Genomic DNA, 21528 nt, shown 5'->3' on the forward strand with positions numbered 1-21528 from the left:
TTGCAGTTTGTAGAAGTTATTTTTTGTTTTTGCAGATGCTTGAAATGAAACTTTGAACAAACTGATTTTAAATGAGAAAATCACGCTTCAGCCCAGTCCTGCACACACCAACAACAGCAGACAACTTAGAAATATTCAACAATACATTTATTTTTCAGAAGTGTCCAAAAACAGAATCTGGCATAAACAGAGTAAAAGTTTGTTTGACCATCCAACTCTGACCTCTGACTGACCTTTAGCTGGATTAATACTCGCTGAACATTTTACTGAATATAGAAGAGAATCATCTGCCTATAACAGCACACCTTTAATACTCAATATTAAATACTGACAGTGCATTTGAATACCACAGAAGAAGACACGCTGAGCTGTCAGTTCTCACTTATAACCGTTTTAACTGACAAATACAAAAACAACAGAAGACTAAAGCATAAAAAACAATAAAATACAGATTTTATCAAAGTAAACTGCGGTACCAAACAGCCCAAACATCCGAAAAGGAGGTTTGGCTTAAAATCCCCTTTGTCTCCCTGAAATAGTGGATTTTGGCTTTTATACCCCACTAATATTTTATGTACTGCACCCTTATCTGAGAGCAATTACACATTTAATTTAATTTAAAAAAATATGACTCCCAAATAATTAGAATAGAGAAGCCCTTTTCTGCCACGCAAAGAAATAAACAGCTGAAATGTCAGAACAACAAAACCTCATTCTTCCCCATAAAAACAAACATTTCTGACAAGAACCCTTTAACAATAAAAGCTGTGGCCTTTGTGTCGTTTGCCCTTTGGGACACATCAGGCTTCAGTGTAACGGTGGAGTAACTTTGACACTTTATGTCTGAACCAGAGTCCAGAGCTGTTTGACACATGAATCAATGATGCTGGTTAACATTTTATGTAAAGACAGAAGATGCAGAGAGTTGTCGCCTTTACTGAACAGGCTGAACTGAGCGTCACCTGGAGCTGAGATTTAAGTCAGAACAGAAGTCGACTCTTGAACGTTTCAGTCACAAAGGCCTTTCCTGCCGTTAGACAGCAGCTCCTCATGCAGCGACTGTGCATCTTTGGTTGGACTTGGAGCTAAAGCGGAGCTGGTTTGGAAAAGTGAGACTGAACCGGTTTTTCTCTTTCATTTCTTCTAAAAACAATCACAGTTTAACGTCTTACAAATAAAATTCATGACGTAACGGGCAGCTACAATGACACAATCAGACATGCTCCAATCCCCGATACAGACAGCCGTGGGGCGTTCAGGAACCAACACTGGAGTGAGGTATTCACGATCTAGAATGAGTGTGGGACAGTTGAGATCTAACAGAAAAATGAACCTATGGCATTTCAGGAGCCAGAATCAGTAAAGAGCGTGGGGCGTCTAGAAACTTTCCTTTGGGGTCAGAGTGGATTTGGTGTGGCTAAAACCTGAAACAGAGACAGATCCAGCAAAGTGCAGGATCAGGAAACACCTGATCAGACCGTGTGTTTGTGGTCTCCAAGCACAGCAGCTTCGAGACCACAAAAAGCTTCATGGGTACATGATGCAACAGACACCAAAGTTTAATTGGAATTTAACAAAGACACGATGAGGATGGACCCTGAAATGGACTTAGCAGAGGAGGGACTGGCTGAGGACCAACAGGAGACATTTGGAAGGCTGATTTTTAGCTACAAGGCTCCAGCAGATCCCTGTGATCCTAATTAGGAATCAGCAGGTATAGATAATGGACGTATGGATTTGTTTGCTACAGCAAACAGTAAGATTGGGGCTTTCATGGTCTGTGTTGTACCTGCCACCACCTGGTCTTATTTCTGGGTGGAGGAGGATCAGCTTTACTGCAGAAACCAAGTGCAGCCCGCCCTCTCAGCACTGCGTCTCCTTGGTGTCGATCTGCTGCTGCCTGTGCAGCCTGAACAGCAACGCCTTATCGCTGCGACTCATCATGCTTTTCTCCGTCAGGTCCTCGAAGGAGCGCTGCACCGCCCCCGCCGGTCGCACAAACGCCTCCTCCAGAGCCTCCTCGTCCAGGTGGGAGTCGAAGCTGGGATCCTCCTGGATAGTGGCCATGCGGGGGCTTTCCAGGGGAGGCGGACCGGGACAGGGAAAGGGACCAGGGCCGGGGTTGTGGTTGGAGACTGTGGCCGTGCTGGTCTGTTGGGGACTGGATGGTTGAAAACGCAGCGGAGCGGCAGTGGACGTGGGGAAGTTTGTTGGCTTAAAGATCCGAACTGACGCAGACTCCAGGCTGCTCAGGAGCTCGGCATTCTGGGGAAATGAAGTCAGAGTTAAAGGAGCAGACCGTGTTTTTATATCGGAGTTCAGCGTTAGTCAACTTCACGGTGTCAGGATGTGCCAAACCTCTTTTCACTACCAAGTAATCTGAGCAGTGACTATTGCAAAGTTTTCCCACAACCTGTTTGACAAACTTCTCTGCTCTCAGCTGCACAACACCAGGACCAATGAACCAGACCATGAAGTAACTAATGTCGTCTGTTTCCAGTTCGTGAGTTTTCAACATACAGAACAACTAGAGGAACTTATGACATCAGTGTAAATACTCACACTGGGGAAGAACAGGGACTTGGTGGTCTGTTCATACTGCCGGTCCATCTTCTTGTCCTGAAAGTACAACGAAAAGAACAGTGAGCGTCCGGACCTGGACCAGGGATAAGGATGCTGAGCTAACATATGCAGAGACCCACCACACAGTGGACCAGGATGCTGCAAGGAACCCAGAGCAGCAGGGAAAAAGCCACCACCGAACCCACAATGTTATCAGCCAGAAACTTCCTGAACGTGTTGATGTCCAGTTTGTCGATGAAGTCCCACAGACGCTCCACCACATCCTGCACCTGCTTCAGGCACTTCCCCTGCAGGACAAACAGCATCACACATCTGTACAACGACTCCTGCTGAAAACAAGCGTCAGAGGAAACAAACTCACGGCTCCGTCGCAGAAGCCCACGGTGCAGGGTTTGCCTTTACGTAGGAACAGGAAGTCGCCAGTTGCATCCTGATATGGGGTGCAGATGCCGCTGCTGTTCCGGCAGCAGACTTTACAAGACGAGTTGGTTTCTGCAAAAAGAAGCAGGTACAGACACTTTACTGCTGCTGTTAGTTTGGAAACAAGTCAAACGTGTTTGAACCTTCTCAGGTACCCAGAATTTGGCATTTTCATTTGGTGCTACTTATTGCTTCTAAGTAAATACAGTACTATTTACAGCAGGACATTTATTCAACAGCAGAATCAGCTGTAAACACAACGTCTGTCACCACCATCTTATAAAGCTGTGTTGGCTAACATCAACCAGCTGCAGCAGCCACAGACCAACATGCTGGTCCATGTGGACCAGTGTCTGAGTCTCAGTCCAGTGTTCCCTCAGTTTGAGCTCTGGGTTTGGTCTCCACCACCTCCTGAGGGAAATCCCTGGTCTTTAGCTGCTAAATGCTCCACTATGTTCACCAGCTAGTTCTGGACTGTGTCTGTCTGCTGTTTGCGGGTAGTGGACTGTGGCTTTTTACAGCTGCAGCTCTGGAAACAGATGTGACTCAACATAATAGAAAATATGCTCAAAAAAAAAAGGTCGACTGATCCACTATCAGTATAAAACTGTCCATTACCATTGCAGGCGCAGGGCTGCAGCTTTAGGATGGCCTGACAGAAAGGGATACACTCCCCGTTCAGACACTCGCCGCTGTCCAGACACACCGTTTTATCTGGAGCGTTCTCTGGAGGAGGACACTCACTGCTGTTTCCTGTCAACACCCACACAAAGACATGAAACACCAGGACCAGTGGGCAGATCTGATCCTCTGAAGCATTCAGGGTGTATCTGTGACCTTTGACCTGTCAGCTTACCTGTGCAGTAGGAGCGTCCTTTACAGGTGGCATCAATGGGGTCCTGACAGACTTCACCTTCAGTCTCAAATCTGCAGTTTTTGCAGCAGGCACTGTTCCTGTCACTGAACACAGACTTGTGTGAGCCCAGAGGAGGATGGATTTATGTCAGCAACACAAAAAGGACCAAACTGAGAACCTGTACAGCCCCTGTGTTTCTATCAGTGAGACGACTGTCAGTAACAGAGTCCAGTCCAACAGCAGCAGAACCTGCAGCCTCCAGGCGGGTGAATACCAACTGAACATTATCACCTTCACGTAAGAGGATTTCCTGCAGGATTACTGTTGGATTTGACTGATCAGTCTGACACAGGGGTTTCTAATAAAGTGACTACTGACTGCGTTTCTGACCTGCACTGGGCTTCAGGTCTCAGCCTGCAGTCCTCCGTGCAGCACCGATCAGAGTTGATGTGCAGCAGACCAGGGTCGCACTCCTCGCCCTGCTCCACCCGCGAGTTTCCACAGACGTTAATGTTCCTCTCCTTGAAGCAGGTCGGTGCCTTCGCCCTCAGACGCTTCACTATGGAGTGCTTACTGCAGTTAGAGAACAGCTGCACACACAAGAGACCTGAGTTATCATTCTGTCCAAACCTCTGCTAGGACAGAAGAGATCACAAACATCTGGTTCTTCTTCATGTCTTGTGTTAAATGTCAACTTAAAAGATACCAACAGTTTCCTGAGGCCCGTCTTTTTCCAAAAACCAGCTCCAGATGTTGCTGTGAGCAGAGAGAAGCTGACACCAGTGGACTCTCTGGTCCTTCAGAGACCGTAAACAGTTCTCAGAGTCTGGAGCTGTTTTTGGAAAAAGACAGGCCTCCCATTGTTGGTGAGGAAGAACCATGTGAGCCAGGTCAGCGGTGTGGCTCCCTGCTGGGTTTTTAATAGTCTTTGGACAACAATGGAGGTCTACGGCTCAGACGTTGATCCTTTTTAACTGTTTATTATAAATTGATTTAATTCATCTGCCGCTTCAAAATGAAGAGAGCTCAGATCTGAAAGATTTAGTTTCACCTCAGATTATAGTGAAATTCTCAGACACTTTGCTGACAGAAATAATCTGGATCAGGCACATTCATAGACGACTACTGCAAGGACAGACGAGTGTGTGACCAAGGCCTTGGACTGAAGGGGGTCCTTGGTCTTGAAGGTTCTTTAAGAGAGAATGTTGGGAATGTGAGGAGAGCGGAGGCAGCACCTTGTTGTTGACGCGGTCTCCGCTCACAGCGATGGGGTACATGACGTACTTCCCCCCCTGGTCCTCCCGGGGGGCGCAGTACGGGACGTCGTCGGGGTCGTGTTCCGCTCCGAAGTTGTGGCCCAGCTCGTGAGTGGTCACCAGGTCTGCTTCCTGCAGAGACGGCACCGGACAGTTTTGATTGTTGGCGAGTGTCCACACTGACTCTTACGGATACAAACAGCTCGGTACGTTCAGGCCTTTGGCAGCAGCTATCGCACTTACTGCAGTACAACTCTGAGGTTTTGACTGGAGTGGAAGTAACTTTACCACACTGTACAAATACTCTCATGCTAATACAAGTCCTGCATACAAGGTGTTACTGCAGTAAATGTACAAAAGTACCAACATCTAAATCCAAGTGAAGCAGCCAAAGTAAAAGTTGTTCTGCAGAAAACAGGAGTGGAAAAAGAATCAGTGACTCAAACATCTGCTGATTTCAGCTTCTCAGATTGAGGATTTTGCTGCGTCTCGAGGTTTTAAGCAGACATCTGCACCATGGAAATAAAAGTTCACAATATCTGACATTTTAGAGACTGTCAGATTGAAAAAACCTAGAGCAGCCCACCTTAGTCAGAATGGTCTTCCCGTAGTTCTTGGTGCTGGTCAGGCCTGTGTTCAGGTAGATGGTTCGTTCGGCCACAGATGAAGGACACTCTGGAAGATGAAAACACAGAAGCAGAATCACTCTGCAGCCTTCAGAGCGGGACAGAGTGACGCAGCTGGACTCTACCTTTGGAGCAGAGGCCGCCAGGGATGTCTGGTTTGGACGGAGCGACGTAGGCCAGACCCAAAGTGCCTTCGTCAAAGTCCTGATAGGTGAAGAGGTGAGCCAGGCAGACGTTGGACGCTTTCGCTGCAATGTCCTCGCTGAACTGCTGCAGGGACACAGATCAACAGAGGCCTCAGAGGGGACTTAGTCTGTGAAAAGTCTGTTTCTGCTGCTTCGGCTGAAACTTCCACCGCACTGCACGTTGACCAAGTTACTCCCCGCTCCGGCTGCTGTTCAACAAACTACTTCTCACCAAACCGAAATATTTTAATGTTCTCAACCAAGATGAGAAGCTACAATGACGCGGGCCGCCACCTTTTACCTTCAGCAGCATCTTGACGTCCCAGACGTCTCTGCCCTCCACCGGACTCCCGTTCATGTTGAAGTGACTTGTTCCTGGATTGACGGGGGTCGGACTCCTCTCTATGATGATCTGTCAGCAGACACACAGCAGCCGTTTACACGAAGGCGGACTTTATGAGTCGTACGTGGTGTAAGTGAGTCCTCCTCACCTGCTGGATCTGGACCCCGTAACCTACGAACTCATCGTCCCATGACGTGTTTCTGTAGATGTCGTCCACACGATCAATGAGCTCGATCTGAAAACACAGTCAGGCTGGTGAACCCCGCTGGCTGGAGGGGAAATAAACTCTATGAGCAGTTTGGGTTCTGACCAGGTAGTTGAGCGTGGTGCTCTCCTCCTCTCGGCCCATGTGTTTGAAGAATCGATGGTCGGCCACCAGCAGCAGGGGACAGGTGTTCTTCCTGTGGTCATGGACCTGCCGCCTCTCCCTGAACGCAGACTCTGAGCAGGAACAACAAGCGGTCAGTGCTGCAAACATGTCAGTACTGCAAACAGGTCAGTGCTGCAAACAGGTCAGTGCTGTGCAAACAGTGTAAGATGTTACCTTCAACTGTTGCTCATCATAAAATGCTCCAAACACTTTTTCTCCAGTTTCAGTTTCACATTAAAAGTCACCCTTTTCAAATTAAAAGCTCGTTTTTCACATTAAATGCTCTTCCTTTCACAGCTCAAAGTACAAACCTATTTTCCCAACTTGTTTTATATTAAAACCCAAAGTAAAGTAAAAGCTATTTTTGTTTATATTAAAAGACATTCTTCAAATTAAAGGAACTTACAGGAAGTCCTGTATTGATCGGAAAGAGCTGATTGCTAAAAATCTGTTTGTCACAGTGAAGCGTTTAATCGAGCAGCTGCAGATTCACTTTGGTTGGTCCAAAAACTGTGGATCAACAAATGTCAGTAAAGACACTCTTGCTGTTTCGTGCTGAATTGGGCTGTTCAGCAGAATCTACCAACCGTCTTCCTCCTTGTCGTCCACCATGGCCGTCTTCACGCTGTCGGGGAGGAGGTCGCCGGGGTCAGAGGTCACATAGCCACAGACCGAAGGCTGGTGCAGTCGGCTGATGTTCCTGATGTCCCCTGAGCGGTAAATTAGCAGACGGCCATCGGGGGGGTCCGACGTGAACCTCCAGAGAGGCTGAACACAGAGAGGAGAGAAGAAGAATGACATCGGACACACGGGACGTTTTTAATCTCTATTTAAAGGTGACGCGTGATCAGTGATCGGACCTCGATGTTGTACTCGGCCTCGTCAGTCAGGATGTGAGCGGAGAACTCGTGGTCGTCGATATGAGCCTGGACGCGAGAGTGTTCCTCCCCTGGTAGAACAACACAGATAAAGGGTCACACCGCGGTTTTTCTGTATCCCTGAATCTAACGTGACTCAAATCAACACGTTCTGACTCTGCTCCTGTGCCCACCTGAACACCTTTCCAAACTGACAGTAGATATGCCATCAGGATTTTAACAAAGACTCAAAACCACCACAAAGACACCAACACCTTCAGGGTCGACGGGGTCGAGGTCTTACCGACAACGTGTCCGGTGAAGTAGTTGTGTCTGTTGATCGGGTAGATCTCCTCCCCTCCGCCCTCGTCCACAACCACGGCCTTGAAATCCTCAGTGAACAGCTCGTTGTTGGTCCTCAGGTACAGCTGGAACTGCCTGCACACGGACACACGGGGGGTTCATGAACCAGAACTCAGTGGAACCAAGCTGGTTTCCATTTTTTAGTCCTTACCAGTATTTATTAAAAAGATATGTAGGTGTAGTGAAAATATAAACCATATGTTTATATTTACTGTCAGTGAATTATTGATTTCTGCTGATTGATCAGTTCAGTGACACAGGAGGGTGTGTGAACTGTGACCTCTGACCTCTGCAGAGCGCTGAAACTGAGCATCTTCTCCACGTGCGTTTGGGTCTGGACGTCTCGGCGGCGGATGGAGTGGGTCTGCAGGCTGGACAGGTGCAGCACGTCGAAGTCATCCAGCATCGACCTGAGAGACTCTGCGGAGGAAACGCAGAAGGTCGGAAACAGTGACGGCTGTTCTCAGGTTCTGGAGCTGGTTTTTGGAAACAGACGGGCCTCCCATTGTTGGTGAGGAAGAACCATGTGAGCCAGGTCAGCGGTGTGGCTCCCTGCTGGGTTTTTAATAGTTTTTGGACAACAATGGAGGTCTACGGCACAGACCCATAAGCTGAACCAGGTTCTGGATTCACACACATTCATTGGTGCTGTCAGTCTCTGGATGGGATCTGGACTCAGTCTGGGACCTGGTCCTTTAAATTCTGATATTAACGAAACAGAGTCAAACCTGAGTCAGTGTCAGGATGTGGTTTGACTCGAGAAGGAAGTAAAAATCTCGTTTCTTCAGGTCTTTGACTCCTAATTGTGGCACATGATGGTAAATAAACAGTAACATCCTCATTTTAATTATCAGGCTCTTTGGAATAAATGAGACACTGTCACATTTTCACGTTTCTCTCTTTACAGAAAACATCCGAAAGAAAAACAAAGTTTTTATAATTGAAAGTCAAATATTTAACCATCTAACTTCTGACAGTGTGAGACCGGAAACAAACTACGATATAAAATTATTATTGTTGTTGTTATTAGAACTTTAAAATGTCTGTGCTGTTTAATGTTTGAGTCCTTGTGTTGTGGTTCTGGGCGGACTGGGCTTCCACACCCGAACTTCTTTTAAAGTGAAGGAAGCGGAACATTTGAACAAACGGGCTCAAACTCACCGAAGTCCTGATCCCGAGAAACTTGTGCTCCGCTCAGAACCAGAACCAGAACCACGGTGAGAAAGCTGAGCTCCCGCCTCATGTTGGACACTTTTCCCTGATGTTCAGTCCCCGCACAGGATGGACGACCGCGTCTCCACGCATGAGATTCACGACAGTCCGGGACAAAATCTGCGGTAAAACTTTATTCCGGGGAAACCTGGACGAGCCTGGTCCCGCTGAGGAAAAAACGCCTCCGCTCCGCAAAAACCAGGAAGACGCGGCTCTGCCGAGTCGAGCTGCCCAGAACCGAGAGGTGCGGGACGGAAGCAGGTCCGACGGCCTTCACAATAAAGGCGTGACATAACACTGTGATAACCCGATCACTGTTTGTAATCAATATCTGAATTAAAGCCAGTGAGAAAAAACGCAAATAAAAATGTGTACACGATACATACAAACATCAGTTACAAATATAGATACTTAAAATAACCACGATAAGCAAAAATAAGATTATTACAGAATCAAAACGGATAAAAACGAGTCCAAGACCCTTTAAAACAGTCTGAGCCCCCAAAACTAAAACAATAATTATTAATCTGAATGTTTTAATAAACATCTTATATACAGGTAATAAATATGAACATGGAATACCGAGTCTCCAAACAGTACCAGTTATTATTGATCATTGATTGACCAACCTCCAGACATCGACCAGCAGTGAATTCCTTGGGAAAGCTTTATTTTGAAAATCCCCCGCCGTGTTGCGTTTGTGTTGTCGTGAATTTACAACCTGGTGAGTCGAACTTGAGTCCGAAAAGTCTCTGAAACACAATGAAAAGTCGGTGAAGTGACAGTTTTGGGGGCAGGTGGAGAAACTGGAGCAGAAACTGGAGCGAACAGAAACGAGTCGTTCGTGTTTTCTGTCGGAAACACACGGACATCTGGTTTTCTATTTTTACCGTCTGAGCTCATCAAATCCGCTGCAACACACACCGGACACACAGAAACCATGATGGGGACAGAAACCAGCTTCAGCTCCCAACTCAATAATAATAAAAATAAATGTTAATAATATTAATAATATTGATCAGATCAGATTGAATCTCGCTTCAGCACATTAATCACATAAAGACTCATTTACTTTCTAGACTTATTCTGTTAATCTGCATTTCCTGTTTTCACAAACGGAAATGTGTTGCCAGCCCCTTTGATTTGATTTTATTTGTTGATATTTAACTTGATTATAATTAATTAAATTTCAGAGCAAATCTGAAGAAAAGGTGTAGTTCCTGTTCCGGCCGGGGAGCGGCAGCAGAGCGCCGAGGAAAACCGGAAATCGTAGAAGAAGAAGAAGAGACTCCCCTAAAACCAATCGTCCACATGTGAGTGTGTGGAGGAGCAAGGGATCGAACAGTTCGGATTAAAGGGTTCTGTTTGGAACATGGACAACGAACATACGGTAAATTGTTCTAAATAACAGCTAGTTAACATGCTAGTTAGCGGTTTCAGCTAGTTAGCTAGTAACTAGCTAATAACAGCGTAAAGTTGAACGTTAGAACTCAACGGCAAATCCCGTTTAATAATCTGTCGGTTTGTGTGTTTTTGCTCCTGCCACAGTCTGTTTATCTAACTATCCATCTAGTGTACAATTAGAATCATGTATGAAGCCTAAAACGTTTTTAATCTCATGATTAACTGTGCAAGTATTTAATTAATGCCGAATTTAGCAGAAAGTCTTTCTATAGCCTTAAAACTCTGTTCAAGCCATTTTAACGAAGAAATCGCGATTTCCTGCAAGAGGAGGGAGTAAATGAACATTTTATTAACGAGGTCTTGGCGAATCCTCCAAAACTTGACATTTAAGCGAGTTAATTTCTTAATTTATTGGGAATTTAGTGAATATTTTCCAGACTAAATGGGGTCTGGGGTTATATTTATTCAAATCTATGTTGTCATTACTGTTCCTGCTTCGTTTGTGCAAACTGGATCAGACCAGAGAAACTGTCCCGACTGTTTCAGGCCGGGTACAAGGAGCCGTGCGCTCAGTGTTCGGCCGTGGACTGGGGAGTTTCCGAGGAAGGACAGTTCTACTGCCGGTCCTGCCACAACGTCATCGAGGTAAACAACAACAAAGGAAGTTAATCTGTCATTCGGGATAATTAGTGTTAATTACAGCCAATCGCGTTACATCATATGAGCCACTAGAGGAAACGATAATGTGATATTGAAACAACACTACAGCAGTAAAACAAGTTTGCAGTTTAAATATTAAATACATATAAAATAGAGTCACACTAAGAAACATCAACACATTTAACTGGAGCTGGATCACTGGCAGCTTCACACACAATCTGATTATGATATAATCTGAATAGAATAAACAGTGAGATGTGAAGTGACTATTTATATCAAAGAAGTAGTTTGTGATTTTAATGGATCCACCTGCAGAGAAGAACATTTCTTGTCAGTTACAGCCGAAATAGATTTAAACAGAGTGAAAGTTTTTAAATTTGAAAAAAATCCTACAACCTGACAGGGGACAGTAGACTCGTGGTCCGACACAGAAGCTTCAGTCGAACATTTTGTGTGAGGTTCTGGTCACTCAGCTGTGATTCTTCTGTGTGAATCTGAAGTTTTTTGATTTAAACCTGTGAATGTGTCCAAACGTCCTCAGAGAACCAGAGAGGTGGTGGACACAACGTTCACTCCAGGCTCCACCAGAGTCTCCACCATCAGCAGAGGAAGCAGAACCAAGAGGCCCGGTCAGTATTCGGGGTCTCTAAACAGAGGGATTCTGGGTATTTTCAGTTGTTTGCTGTGGGGAAAATCTTTTCACACAGAACCAAAGTGCATCACTGTACAACATCGAGTCTCGGCTCATAACCGTGGGGATTATCTGGGCTTTACAGCTGAATGATGATCACATGTTCTGGTTCGGCCGGAGGGATGTTGGATCACGTTTCCAGCTGCCCCAGAGATTTGGAACTAGACTGATGGCACACTGTCTTTTAAAGCATCGACAGATGTTTGTTTGACTCATCTCAGTTTTGAACTCACCTGCAGAACATCTGTTCAAGTGTGGTGGCGTCTGACTGGTTCCTGGTTCTGTTTCCAGAGCGAGGGCGTCAGTGGATGATCTGTGAAGCTTTCCAGTTGATCCTGAGGAACCAGGCCAACGCTCTGCTGCGACTGGGAGTCCACCCACACTTCAAGGTCTGCGCTGTGCTCGTTAATCGATGAGGGGTGTTAGGGCAGAAACCGCCTGCCGAGGAGCTGATGAAGTGTGTTGTTTCAGGACCAGGTGTTGTGCCAGCTGTGGAGACTTTACCTGCAGAGGAGTCGACAGGCCTACACCCACAACCCGGTGAGGAGCTCCAGCTTCAACCTGGTGAGTTCACAAACACGTGCACAGTTTTTCCTCCAGCAGCTGCTTCATTCACACAGTTTCACAAACAAACAGAGTGAATTTCATTAGAAACTTATAAAACTGGTTAGATCAGAGAGTTGGTTTCCCAAAAACATCCTGACACTGAGACAATGTAAAATCAGCCTTCAAAATATTTCACGGACACAAAACCACAGAAATGAAATACAACAAATTAAAAAAAAAAAAAGCCTGTCCAGGGTGAGGAAGCATCAACAATATGACGACATATTTAAGTGATGAGCTGACGCTGAACATGTCCAGGGCTTTGACTCAGGAAGAGTCAGTTTTTGGTCTCTCTCCTCAGCGACGTCCAGGCTCAGAATCTGACAGCGCAGCCGAGTCGTCCGTCGTGTCTGCCAGTGAGACCGATGGCGAGACGAACCCGCCCAGCACCGCAGGATCTCACGCAGGTACAGGAAAACATGCGAGTCCAACTTATGTTCAGCTTTTCAGACTGATAACAACAATAAGAATTGAATTATATATGAATTTCCACAGAGATGGTGTCAATATTCTGCCTTTATCAGTGCAAAGCAGCAGCTGTGTGTGCAACAGGTTTCAATATAACTTAGTAATATAAGATCCTACGTTAACCTTTAACCTTCGTCATGTCATACAGGAATATTTCCTTAATAATAGGACTGAAAGCGTCTCGTCTGTGTGATCAGTGTGGCAGTAAACTGTGAAATGCTCCTTTACCCTCAGAGAGCGCCAGTGATTGGTCGCTGTGTTCAGGCTCCGTGGACGTCAACAACTACTTGACGGCTCGGCAGAGGCGGAGCCACGGCCTGATGAGCATGAAGAAGACTCTGGCTCTGATCCACTTGGCTCTGACCTGGAGTCGCGAGCCTCTGACGCTCAGCGACCTGCTCAGGTAACATCTGGAAACACCTGGACGACACGCCAGCTGTTAGACACCTGCTGCTCCGGCCCAAAACAGATCGTAGTATGTTTTCATGTACCTGCTGTCACAGATCTCAGACCAGGTGTCACCTGTGCAGGGCTGGAAAGTGACTCAGGGCATTTACTCATGTACTGTACTCAAGTACAGGTCTGAGCTATTACTGCTCTCCATGTTGTGCTGCTTCATCCTTGGACTTCATCTGATAACTTTAAAAACACAGTAAAGTGAAGGTCTGAATACTCTGTGTGGTCCTGGAGAGTCCTGGAGAGTCCTGGAACAGTTTCTGTGATTGTGTCCAGGTTGGTGACTGAAGGCCACGTCCCGTACGTCAACGCTTACGAGGACCTTCCTGAAGAGATGAAGCTCGACGGCAGAGACGCTCTGATCTTCAGAGTCGAGGTCGGGAACAGACTCCTGTTTGTTTGTCCCTGTGTGTGTCCACTACCTGAATGTTATTGTGTGTTTGTGTTTACAGAGCATCCCGTCCTACCACGTGATGCACAAGGAGGCTCAGGGTTTGCTTGTGTTCCTGCAGCTTTCAGCTTTTCCACCAATAAGCCGACAGTGTCTTCTACACCCGGCGCTGCTCAGCCTGCGATACCTGATCGACGCCAATCTGCCCGGTAACAGCACCGCCCGACACCCACTGCAGCCCACCCAGGAACTGTACTGCTAATAACGGTTTAACCAGCCAACCTTGTTACTTGCTTCTCTTCCTGTTTCCTTCCAGACGAGCTCCACCCGTGGGTCTGCCGGCTGATGGAGCGCGCCGGCTTGGCAGATCAGACACTCCATTTGTTAGACACCAGATCATGTCCCATGCTGCCGCGGTTCGACGTCCTGACCGCTGCCCTCGTCATCGTTACCATGAAGCTGATGTTCGGCATGGACGACAACACAGAGTGGTAACACACACACACACACACACACACACACCGAGCAGACCGCACACATCAGTCAGTGTGAGCTGGTCTGGTCCAGTTTTCAGCTGCACACGAAGCCTCAGTTTGTTTTGTGTCTTTCAGGGATTTGTCCAATGACACCGGAGACCAGGACGACTCAGGTGGGTTCTTGTCCCCAGTGCTGAGACGATGAGCAGAGTTAGTTTCCATTTAAACAAAGTGTCTCATTAAAGCAGCAGTGCACCCATGGGTGCACAGACGACTGTCCCTGATCCCTGTGACACTGAAGGAAAATTAGAAACAGCAGATTCTGAACAAAGTTCTGCAGCGAGAAGGAGCATCTTAAACCCGTGTGTGGATTCTTGGACTTTCATTGACAATGGAAACACACAGAGTCTAAAATCTAGTGTCCCATGTCTGAGTCCGGACTGGACTCGTGTCCACCTGTTTTTATACGGTAGATTTTCTTTGTGAACTGGTTAAATCAAGAAATGACAATGTGTGTTTGTTGTTTTCTCGGCTGTGACAGGAAACATGTTCAGCCTGCGGAGGTGGTACAGGCTGACGCAGGCCGCTCTGATCGGAGCTCAGCAGAGGAGAGACCGTGACATCGCCAGGTGAGAGCTCGCCTGCAGGTACACCTGAGGACGCCTCCTCTGGTTCCCAGACTGCTGACACTTTATCTGTAAACTCCAGTATATTAGATTTCAAACCTTTATTTGTGTGGTAAAGTGTTGTAAATATTAAATTATTCACAAGAGCAGGAACATTTTAATAAAATAAAATCTAATAAAAAAAATAGAAGTTCAGATGCACAAGATCCTTCAGAAATGCGAACATATAAATCTGACAGGTCGTCATTAAACTGACACCTTTTCATTTTCTGTCTTTTTTTAAAGACTGATAATAATTTAATTTAATGCTGTTAAATGTAATTGATTATTTCCCTCCCTCTGATCCACAGGAAACAGTGGAAGGCGAAGAAACCGATTTTCCCAGTCGCAGCGGCGAAATCTGTGATGATGAAAAAGAAAAGTAAGAGTCTGAGTTTGTAAAGTTTGTTTGCAGCAGCCAGTGGATTTCAGGGAACCTGGAAAATCAGTGCTGTCTGTGCAGGAACAGCAGAGCAGCTGCAGGCCTGTTTTGAGAGGCTGTCCTCCTGCCCGGCGGGCGTCCAGCGCCCTGAGCCGTCCAGCTTCCGGTTCTGTTGGGGGGATGAGGACGGAGCCGACGGTCCCAGCCTGCACCACAAGAAGCTGGACCGAGTCCTGACCCTGAAAGACCACGTCTGGACTCCACGTAACTTGAGTTACTGGCACCCGGCGCTCAGGCCCTGTGACTCCCGGTAGGTCTGTTAGAGATCAGCAGCATCTTAACGTCGTGGATCTGATCAGGATTAGAGCCGTCCCTGGTTTTCTTAGCCAGTCTTAAAAAGTCCAAACTAGTTACAGAAATAAGAGTCTGATCATTTTCTATGAATTTGTTTTTCTTACATGTTTCATGATGCAGCAGAGTCAGCAGGTTTGCAAAACATAAGTCAGCAATAAAATAAATAGTAATATTGACAAGAACATGTAAACGCAACTTCGGTGTTAGAGCAGAAAGTTCACGACTGGTGACTTTTATTTAATTTGACTTATTTTAACATAAAATCTGTGAATGTGAGAAATTGTCACAATAACCAGATTTTTAGTTATTGACCAAAACGAAATAAAGTGAGATTCATTTTGGCAAAAATCAAATCCAGGTGTCACATCCGGATCCACGTGTCCTCATCCTTTCTTCTTCTCCTCTGCAGGAAGTGCAGGAGTCATTACTTGGAGGTGGAGGAGACGTTGCCGCGGTCGTTCGTCTGGCTGCTGCAGCTCTTCTCCTTCCTGCTGGACCTGAAGCCAGACTACCTGTATGAGGAGGTGCTGAAGGTGGAGAGACGAGTCCTGGGCACCAAAACACCCAGAGACAGACCCCTGAGCAGGTCCAGGACCAGGTCCAGGACCAGGAACAGGACTACCCCAGGATGCCACAGAGAAGATGAGACTGAGAAATGAGGTGAAACACCTGTGACTTTTCCAAAATCTTGAAAAAACATCCACATCCCAGAACTTAAAGTCCTGCTGTTTCCATCAGACCTGTTCCTTCCCATCATGTGTGTCAGGGACATGGACCAGGGTCCGTGTGAACCCCCTGAGCTCCTAAACTGCCACCATGCACAGACTGAACTGAAATGTGAAGAACAACAACATCATTTATGTGATGGTCAAATCAGATCAATTATCAAACATGTTTTTCATCTTTTACCTGTATTTTCTCCTTTTTGTGCATCTTCCTCCAAACAAACAAAAACATCTGACGTGTTGATGAAAACGTGTCAGTTTTGGACATTTGATGACGACGGATGTTTCTGCCTGTTTTCATTTTTGAACAAATGCATCTACACATTTACAGCATCGGTCAAAAACAGACGTTTGTTGTTTTTTATCCAAAGCACAAAAAGGTAAAAGAGTCACTTCCAAAAACTCTGTGATTTTATTATCGGTTGGTATCGATAATGAAAATCACAGTCAAACCTTCACGTTTGGCTGAGACATTTTACACGTCTCAGGGAACAGGTTTATTTCTTGTACTTGGGAATCATCTGATATCAAGTATCAGCTTCTGTGCTGATTTAAATCATCATTTCTCCAGTTTGTGTTCAGTCTTTTATTCTGAAAAGCCGTCGTACAGCTGAAATAAGGGAACAAAGAGTGAAGTTTGCGTCTCTGGTGTCGTCTCAGGGAACATTTTAACTGCACGGAGGACAGTTTGTACGTTTAGGTCTCAGGTCTTTAGTCTGGATCCAGATCTTTTAGTCTGAGCTGAAATGACTGGTCTGCAGCTGATTTGAAGAATCAGTTTAATTTCAGACTCTTCTGATTGCAGCTTCTTCACTGTGACATGTATTTATGGTTTATTTCTGTGAACTCAATAATTCGGGGCTTTAATAAAGTGACATTTAAAGACGTAACGATCAGCTCTGTGAAATGTTGTTTCACCTGCTGTTTCATGAATCTGCTCTGCTCTTTGTAAATTTAGTACAGACTGTAAAGACTCAATAACAGGTGGGATGAAAAGCCGTGCACTTATTTCCACTGTTGTCACAATAAGATCTTTTCAAACATGGTTTACTTTTACACTGGAATAAATAATTAGCTGTTTTCCTGCAAATGTTCAAAAACTTCTTGCTTCTGATCACATCTGGTGCTGTGAGGCAGAACATCAGTTTCTCTTTATTCTGCTCATTTCGTTCTCCTGCTTCCTCTTTGTTTCCTGTGCAGACAAAGGAAGATGTGGGAGCTGCAGTGGCGGATGGTGACCAGCAGGAGGCGACACAAACTGCAGGTGATGCTTCAACAGGTATCACAGATGATCAGAAACCAAACACCTGCTCAGATTTTTCACCTCCATGACCCAGACTTTCAGATTCACCTTGAGTTGCTTTTAGGCAGCTTAAGTACAGTGTAAATACCAGACACAGTCCGAATGTACTTCAGATATTACACTGAGTCAACAGGTAACAAGCCGTTTACACTAACTAACACCAGAGAGTCAAGTTGAATCAATAAAACTAATAAACCCCACAAGCATGAGGGAAATAATAGTGTGCGCTACACACTGTGCAAACATCCTGAGTCAGGAAATAACAACCAGGTGAGTCAGAACATGTGAAAAACCACCTGTAGCCTCAGGTTCAGGTCAGTGTGTCCAGAACAGAAACGGTTTTAATTCTCCTGTTATTGTCGCTGATCTCCACATTTTTCAAAACGTTTGGACGTGGGCTGGAAAGAGGAAACGAGAAACGGGAACGAGGCCGGCGCAGCTGGAAATCATGGCTGACTCCAAACCGTAAAGCTGGAGTCAACCAGCTGCACGTGAATGCAGCATGCCAGTCTCTGTAGTATCACCGTGGCAACATGCCCAACGCCGTGAGGTTACCTAGCAACAGCCATGTACATGGCAACCGTCAAAATAAAACCCCACAAGTCTCATCTGTTTGTTAATGAGACAGACGTGATGTGTTTATTTCTGTTTGTCAGTTTTTAATGAGATAAAAACCTCAAATCAGGTTAAATCGGGTCAGAACAGAACAGGAACCGACGGAAATGAAAAGTGAATCAATGGTCAAACAAAGAAAAGAACATTTCAAATCATCACTGCAGGAAAGTCATCATAAAAACTAAAAACCCATGATCCTTCGTGTGATCAGCGAAATAGTTTCACGGAGGAGCGAAGCTCTAATCAGGGCAGGTGTTAAAGGTAAACAAACTGCTTCCTGACTCAGGTTTGAAGGAGCCTGTTTGAGGAGGCGTTAACTGATTATTGATGAAATTCAGAAGCTCATCACTTTCTCAGGTTATTGATTGAGGATTTGGTTTTTATTAGGATTCAGAAAAAATGAGGAATCTGAGTCACAGTGTTTGTCCAAAGACCGAAGTGTCAAAATGATTAAAAAGACAAGCAGAAGATATTTTGTGTTTCAGGACAGAAACAGTCTGTTGGTGAATCTACGTTTTTCTGTGAACAAAAGTTTAATCGCCCTGAAAACTTCCATCTGTGGAGAAAACCAGCTCTGAGGTATTTACACTTTAAATATTTATACTTTACTTGAGTATTTTCTGTTTCGTTAAACTTGGACTTGATGATTTAGATTTAAGACCCAGTAGGAACCAGTTTAACTGGGACCTGGTTCACACTGGAGATCACAGGCTGCTTCACCAACATAGAAACTGTTGGAGGTTTTTTCACGTGTTTCTCTGTTGGACCTTTGATGAATTTGTGCAAGACACAGGAAGCGTTTGTTGATGTTTGAGAGCTGGTCTGGAATCAGCTGCCTCAGCAAATCTCCCATCATGCCGTTCACTGGAGGCAGCTGCAGAGACGTGACTGACAAATGAGAAAAGAAGAAGAGAAGAACAAGTGGAAATAGAAAATTTTTAAAAAATTGATCAAGGGAGAAAACAAAGAGATTTGATAAGAACTTTAGGGAATAAAGTAAAATAAAGGAAGAAGAAGAGCTAAAGACACAAACATGGAAATGAAGGAAAGAAACCAGAGACCAAAAGAATCTGGATACTTTCTGGCTGTATGAGGACCAGGTGAGTCCAGAATCAGTCCAGCAGTGCACGACAGAACTAGACTCTGTTTTGGTCTCTACTGTAGGAAGAACTGAAAAAACAACTTGTGGCGTCAGTGCTGAGGAAGGTGAACCCACTGCACCTCCGGCTCGATCCAGGGCGCCGGAATGAGACTGACCTACATTCCAGTGACCCCACCCTCTCTGGACCTCCACCCCACCCTCCTGGGACAGACCCCCACCTCCCCTTCACATTCACTCAGTGTTGGTGTGTCTCTGGTCCGTTGCCACTGTTTGCTTTGGAGAGAAGTCACATCTGCTGCTGCGATCAGGCTCCGAGGTGTTTTTAGACCAAACAGTCCCAAAACTAAACCCAGAACCTGAACATACAGACTAAACTCAGAGACTGAAGTCAGGACTAAACTGTGGAGCTAAATTCACACTTGAGCTCAATCCTTTTCCATTTAAAAACCTGAATCAGGTTTCAGAGAGGCTACATGTGAGCGATGTGAGTGCACGTGTTATTGTGGTTGTAGTTCCTAGAGGTCTGATTCTTGGAAGTCTTGAAGGAGGGATGACCTTTGACCCTGTAGTTATGTGCAGCTGCTTCCATGGAGAGTGTTTTCTGCCTTTCAGATGTTTTGACACCGTCTGGCGGGTTAAGGGTCTGACGCAGACGGACTGAAGATGAGCAGCTGGACAAGAATCCCAACCACTAGACTTAGGGTCAGGCCTAACCTGGACCCTAAACCTGCTGAGGTCAGCGCCTCAGTACCGACTACTTTCTGCTGTTTCCACGTCGCGTCATCTTGTCTGCAGGTTCATCTGAAGGTGACGATTAAACTGAAAACACAACAGCAGAAGTGACTTTTGGTAAATTCCTTGGTAACCCGTGGCAACGTGTTTTCACAATAGAGCATCATTTTAATCACGACAACCTGCCTGAGGCTCATGGGTATTGTAGTGTTTAGAGCTGTCTGTGAGACTGATTGGCTGTGTCCTGTGTGTCAGGTAGCATTACCACTAATGAAACACGAACAGGAACCACATCAGGTTTCGTCAAAGCTAAACTTCAAATTTTCAACATCCCTGTGACTGAATCCACAAAAGACGGTTCATTTTGTGTGAGCGAGCGTGACAGTTCCTGTCTTTCAGTTTCTGTCTTTGGTGCAGGAACCGTCAACTTCCCTGCTTCAGTTGGACTTTGGTTGTAGAGGCCCGGAGACTAAACAGTTGGGAGGACGTTTGTCTAAAGTCAGACCGGTTCCAGGTATGTTCTTCTCTGACGAGGCAGAGTCTGAACTTCTTCCCGCTGACTTCATCCTGCAAACAGCTTCGGCTCTGATTTCCTCCTGCACAAGTCTGGGAGTGTTTTCTGCCTGGAAACCATTTTTATGGACGGACCGCCTGCCCATGTGTTTTTCCTTTTCCTTTTTTATTTCACAACCTTGCTGAACTTGCAAATGAAAATGAACTCACGTCACCCCCCGCCTGCTGCCAGGTTTTGCTTTTGTCCCAGTTTTTCCGAGTCCATGTCTGAGTTTACAGTACCGCCTCGCCTCTCTGCAGACCGTTAGAGCAGCAGCAAGCCTGGTCAGGTCACTTTGAATAGTGAAGCTGTCTATGTGGTTTTGTGCAGGAGCCAAAAGGTGTTTTGAGGCGAGCAGGTGAGCTGAGGCCGGCTGTGGGAGGTTTCTGCTGTCACTCAAACACTGATCAGCAACACAAACAGTGGGAGTGAAAGACTCTCTTTGTCTGCCTCTGTCTCAGACAGGATGACGTATCGCCACAACCAACCATCACCTCCACCTTGGTCGCCCCCACCCATCCGGTGTCATGGTGACCGGGATGAAGGTGCTGGTGGCACAACTCCACCTCCAGCCTCCCGCAGCAGCGGAAAGGGTTAACGTGCAGCCACAACAAAGGAGCCGTGTGGGAGGGTGCTCCGGCTGGCTTCAAGCCCCGCCCTGGACTTCTTCATTGGTGAGGCTGTTTACAACCTCGACGCATAGGAGTCCCCGGGTTCATGGGCCCAGCGGGGAGGGGGTAAGGCGGCAGGGTGGGGGAGGAGGAGGAGGGAGGTATTTGGAAAATGGTACAGGAAGAAGACAAAAAGAAAATGTGTTGACGGCTTCCAGAGCTGCTGTTTCTGCTCTTTGTTCCCGAGTGTCTGTCCCTGATTC

At 46.1% G+C, this 21528-nt stretch overlaps 2 protein-coding genes across 4 annotated transcripts; one reads left to right on the plus strand and one right to left on the minus strand.

Moving 5' to 3' along the window:
- Positions 1-130: 130 nt before the first annotated feature.
- adam17b (ADAM metallopeptidase domain 17b) lies at positions 131-9298 on the minus strand. The gene is made up of 18 exons (XM_026308259.1): positions 9021-9298; positions 8147-8279; positions 7801-7934; positions 7500-7588; positions 7227-7407; positions 6580-6710; positions 6418-6504; positions 6228-6338; positions 5867-6011; positions 5702-5790; positions 5095-5247; positions 4250-4449; positions 3860-3963; positions 3622-3756; positions 2945-3075; positions 2703-2870; positions 2563-2619; positions 131-2265 (listed from the first exon to the last, which is right to left on the minus strand). The coding sequence occupies exons 1-18, from the start codon at positions 9100-9102 to the stop codon at positions 1864-1866; spliced, it is 2532 nt and encodes an 843-aa protein (XP_026164044.1). The 5' UTR covers positions 9103-9298; the 3' UTR covers positions 131-1863.
- Positions 9299-10119: 821 nt separating this feature from the next.
- On the plus strand, positions 10120-18846 carry taf1b (TATA box binding protein (Tbp)-associated factor, RNA polymerase I, B). Of its 3 annotated transcripts, none has more exons than XR_003295759.1 (17): positions 10120-10461; positions 11022-11120; positions 11677-11764; positions 12118-12215; positions 12298-12390; positions 12734-12839; positions 13135-13303; positions 13633-13732; positions 13809-13956; positions 14064-14238; positions 14359-14396; positions 14765-14852; positions 15200-15270; positions 15352-15580; positions 16034-16284; positions 17550-17613; positions 18753-18846. XR_003295759.1 is itself a non-coding variant. In XM_026308174.1 (15 exons), exons 1-15 carry the CDS (start codon positions 10444-10446, stop codon positions 16281-16283), a joined length of 1770 nt encoding a protein of 589 aa, XP_026163959.1. In that variant the 5' UTR covers positions 10120-10443; the 3' UTR covers positions 16284-16304. The 3 variants fall into 3 exon arrangements, 1 of the variants encoding a protein (XP_026163959.1); XR_003295760.2 differs by having other exon boundaries at positions 17550-17628; positions 18753-18819; XM_026308174.1 differs by lacking the exons at positions 17550-17613; positions 18753-18846 and having other exon boundaries at positions 16034-16304.
- The last annotated feature ends 2682 nt before the right edge of the window (positions 18847-21528 follow it).

Source organism: Mastacembelus armatus, unplaced genomic scaffold (genome assembly GCF_900324485.2).
Source record: "Mastacembelus armatus unplaced genomic scaffold, fMasArm1.2, whole genome shotgun sequence".
NCBI classification, from domain to species: Eukaryota; Metazoa; Chordata; class Actinopteri; order Synbranchiformes; family Mastacembelidae; genus Mastacembelus; species Mastacembelus armatus.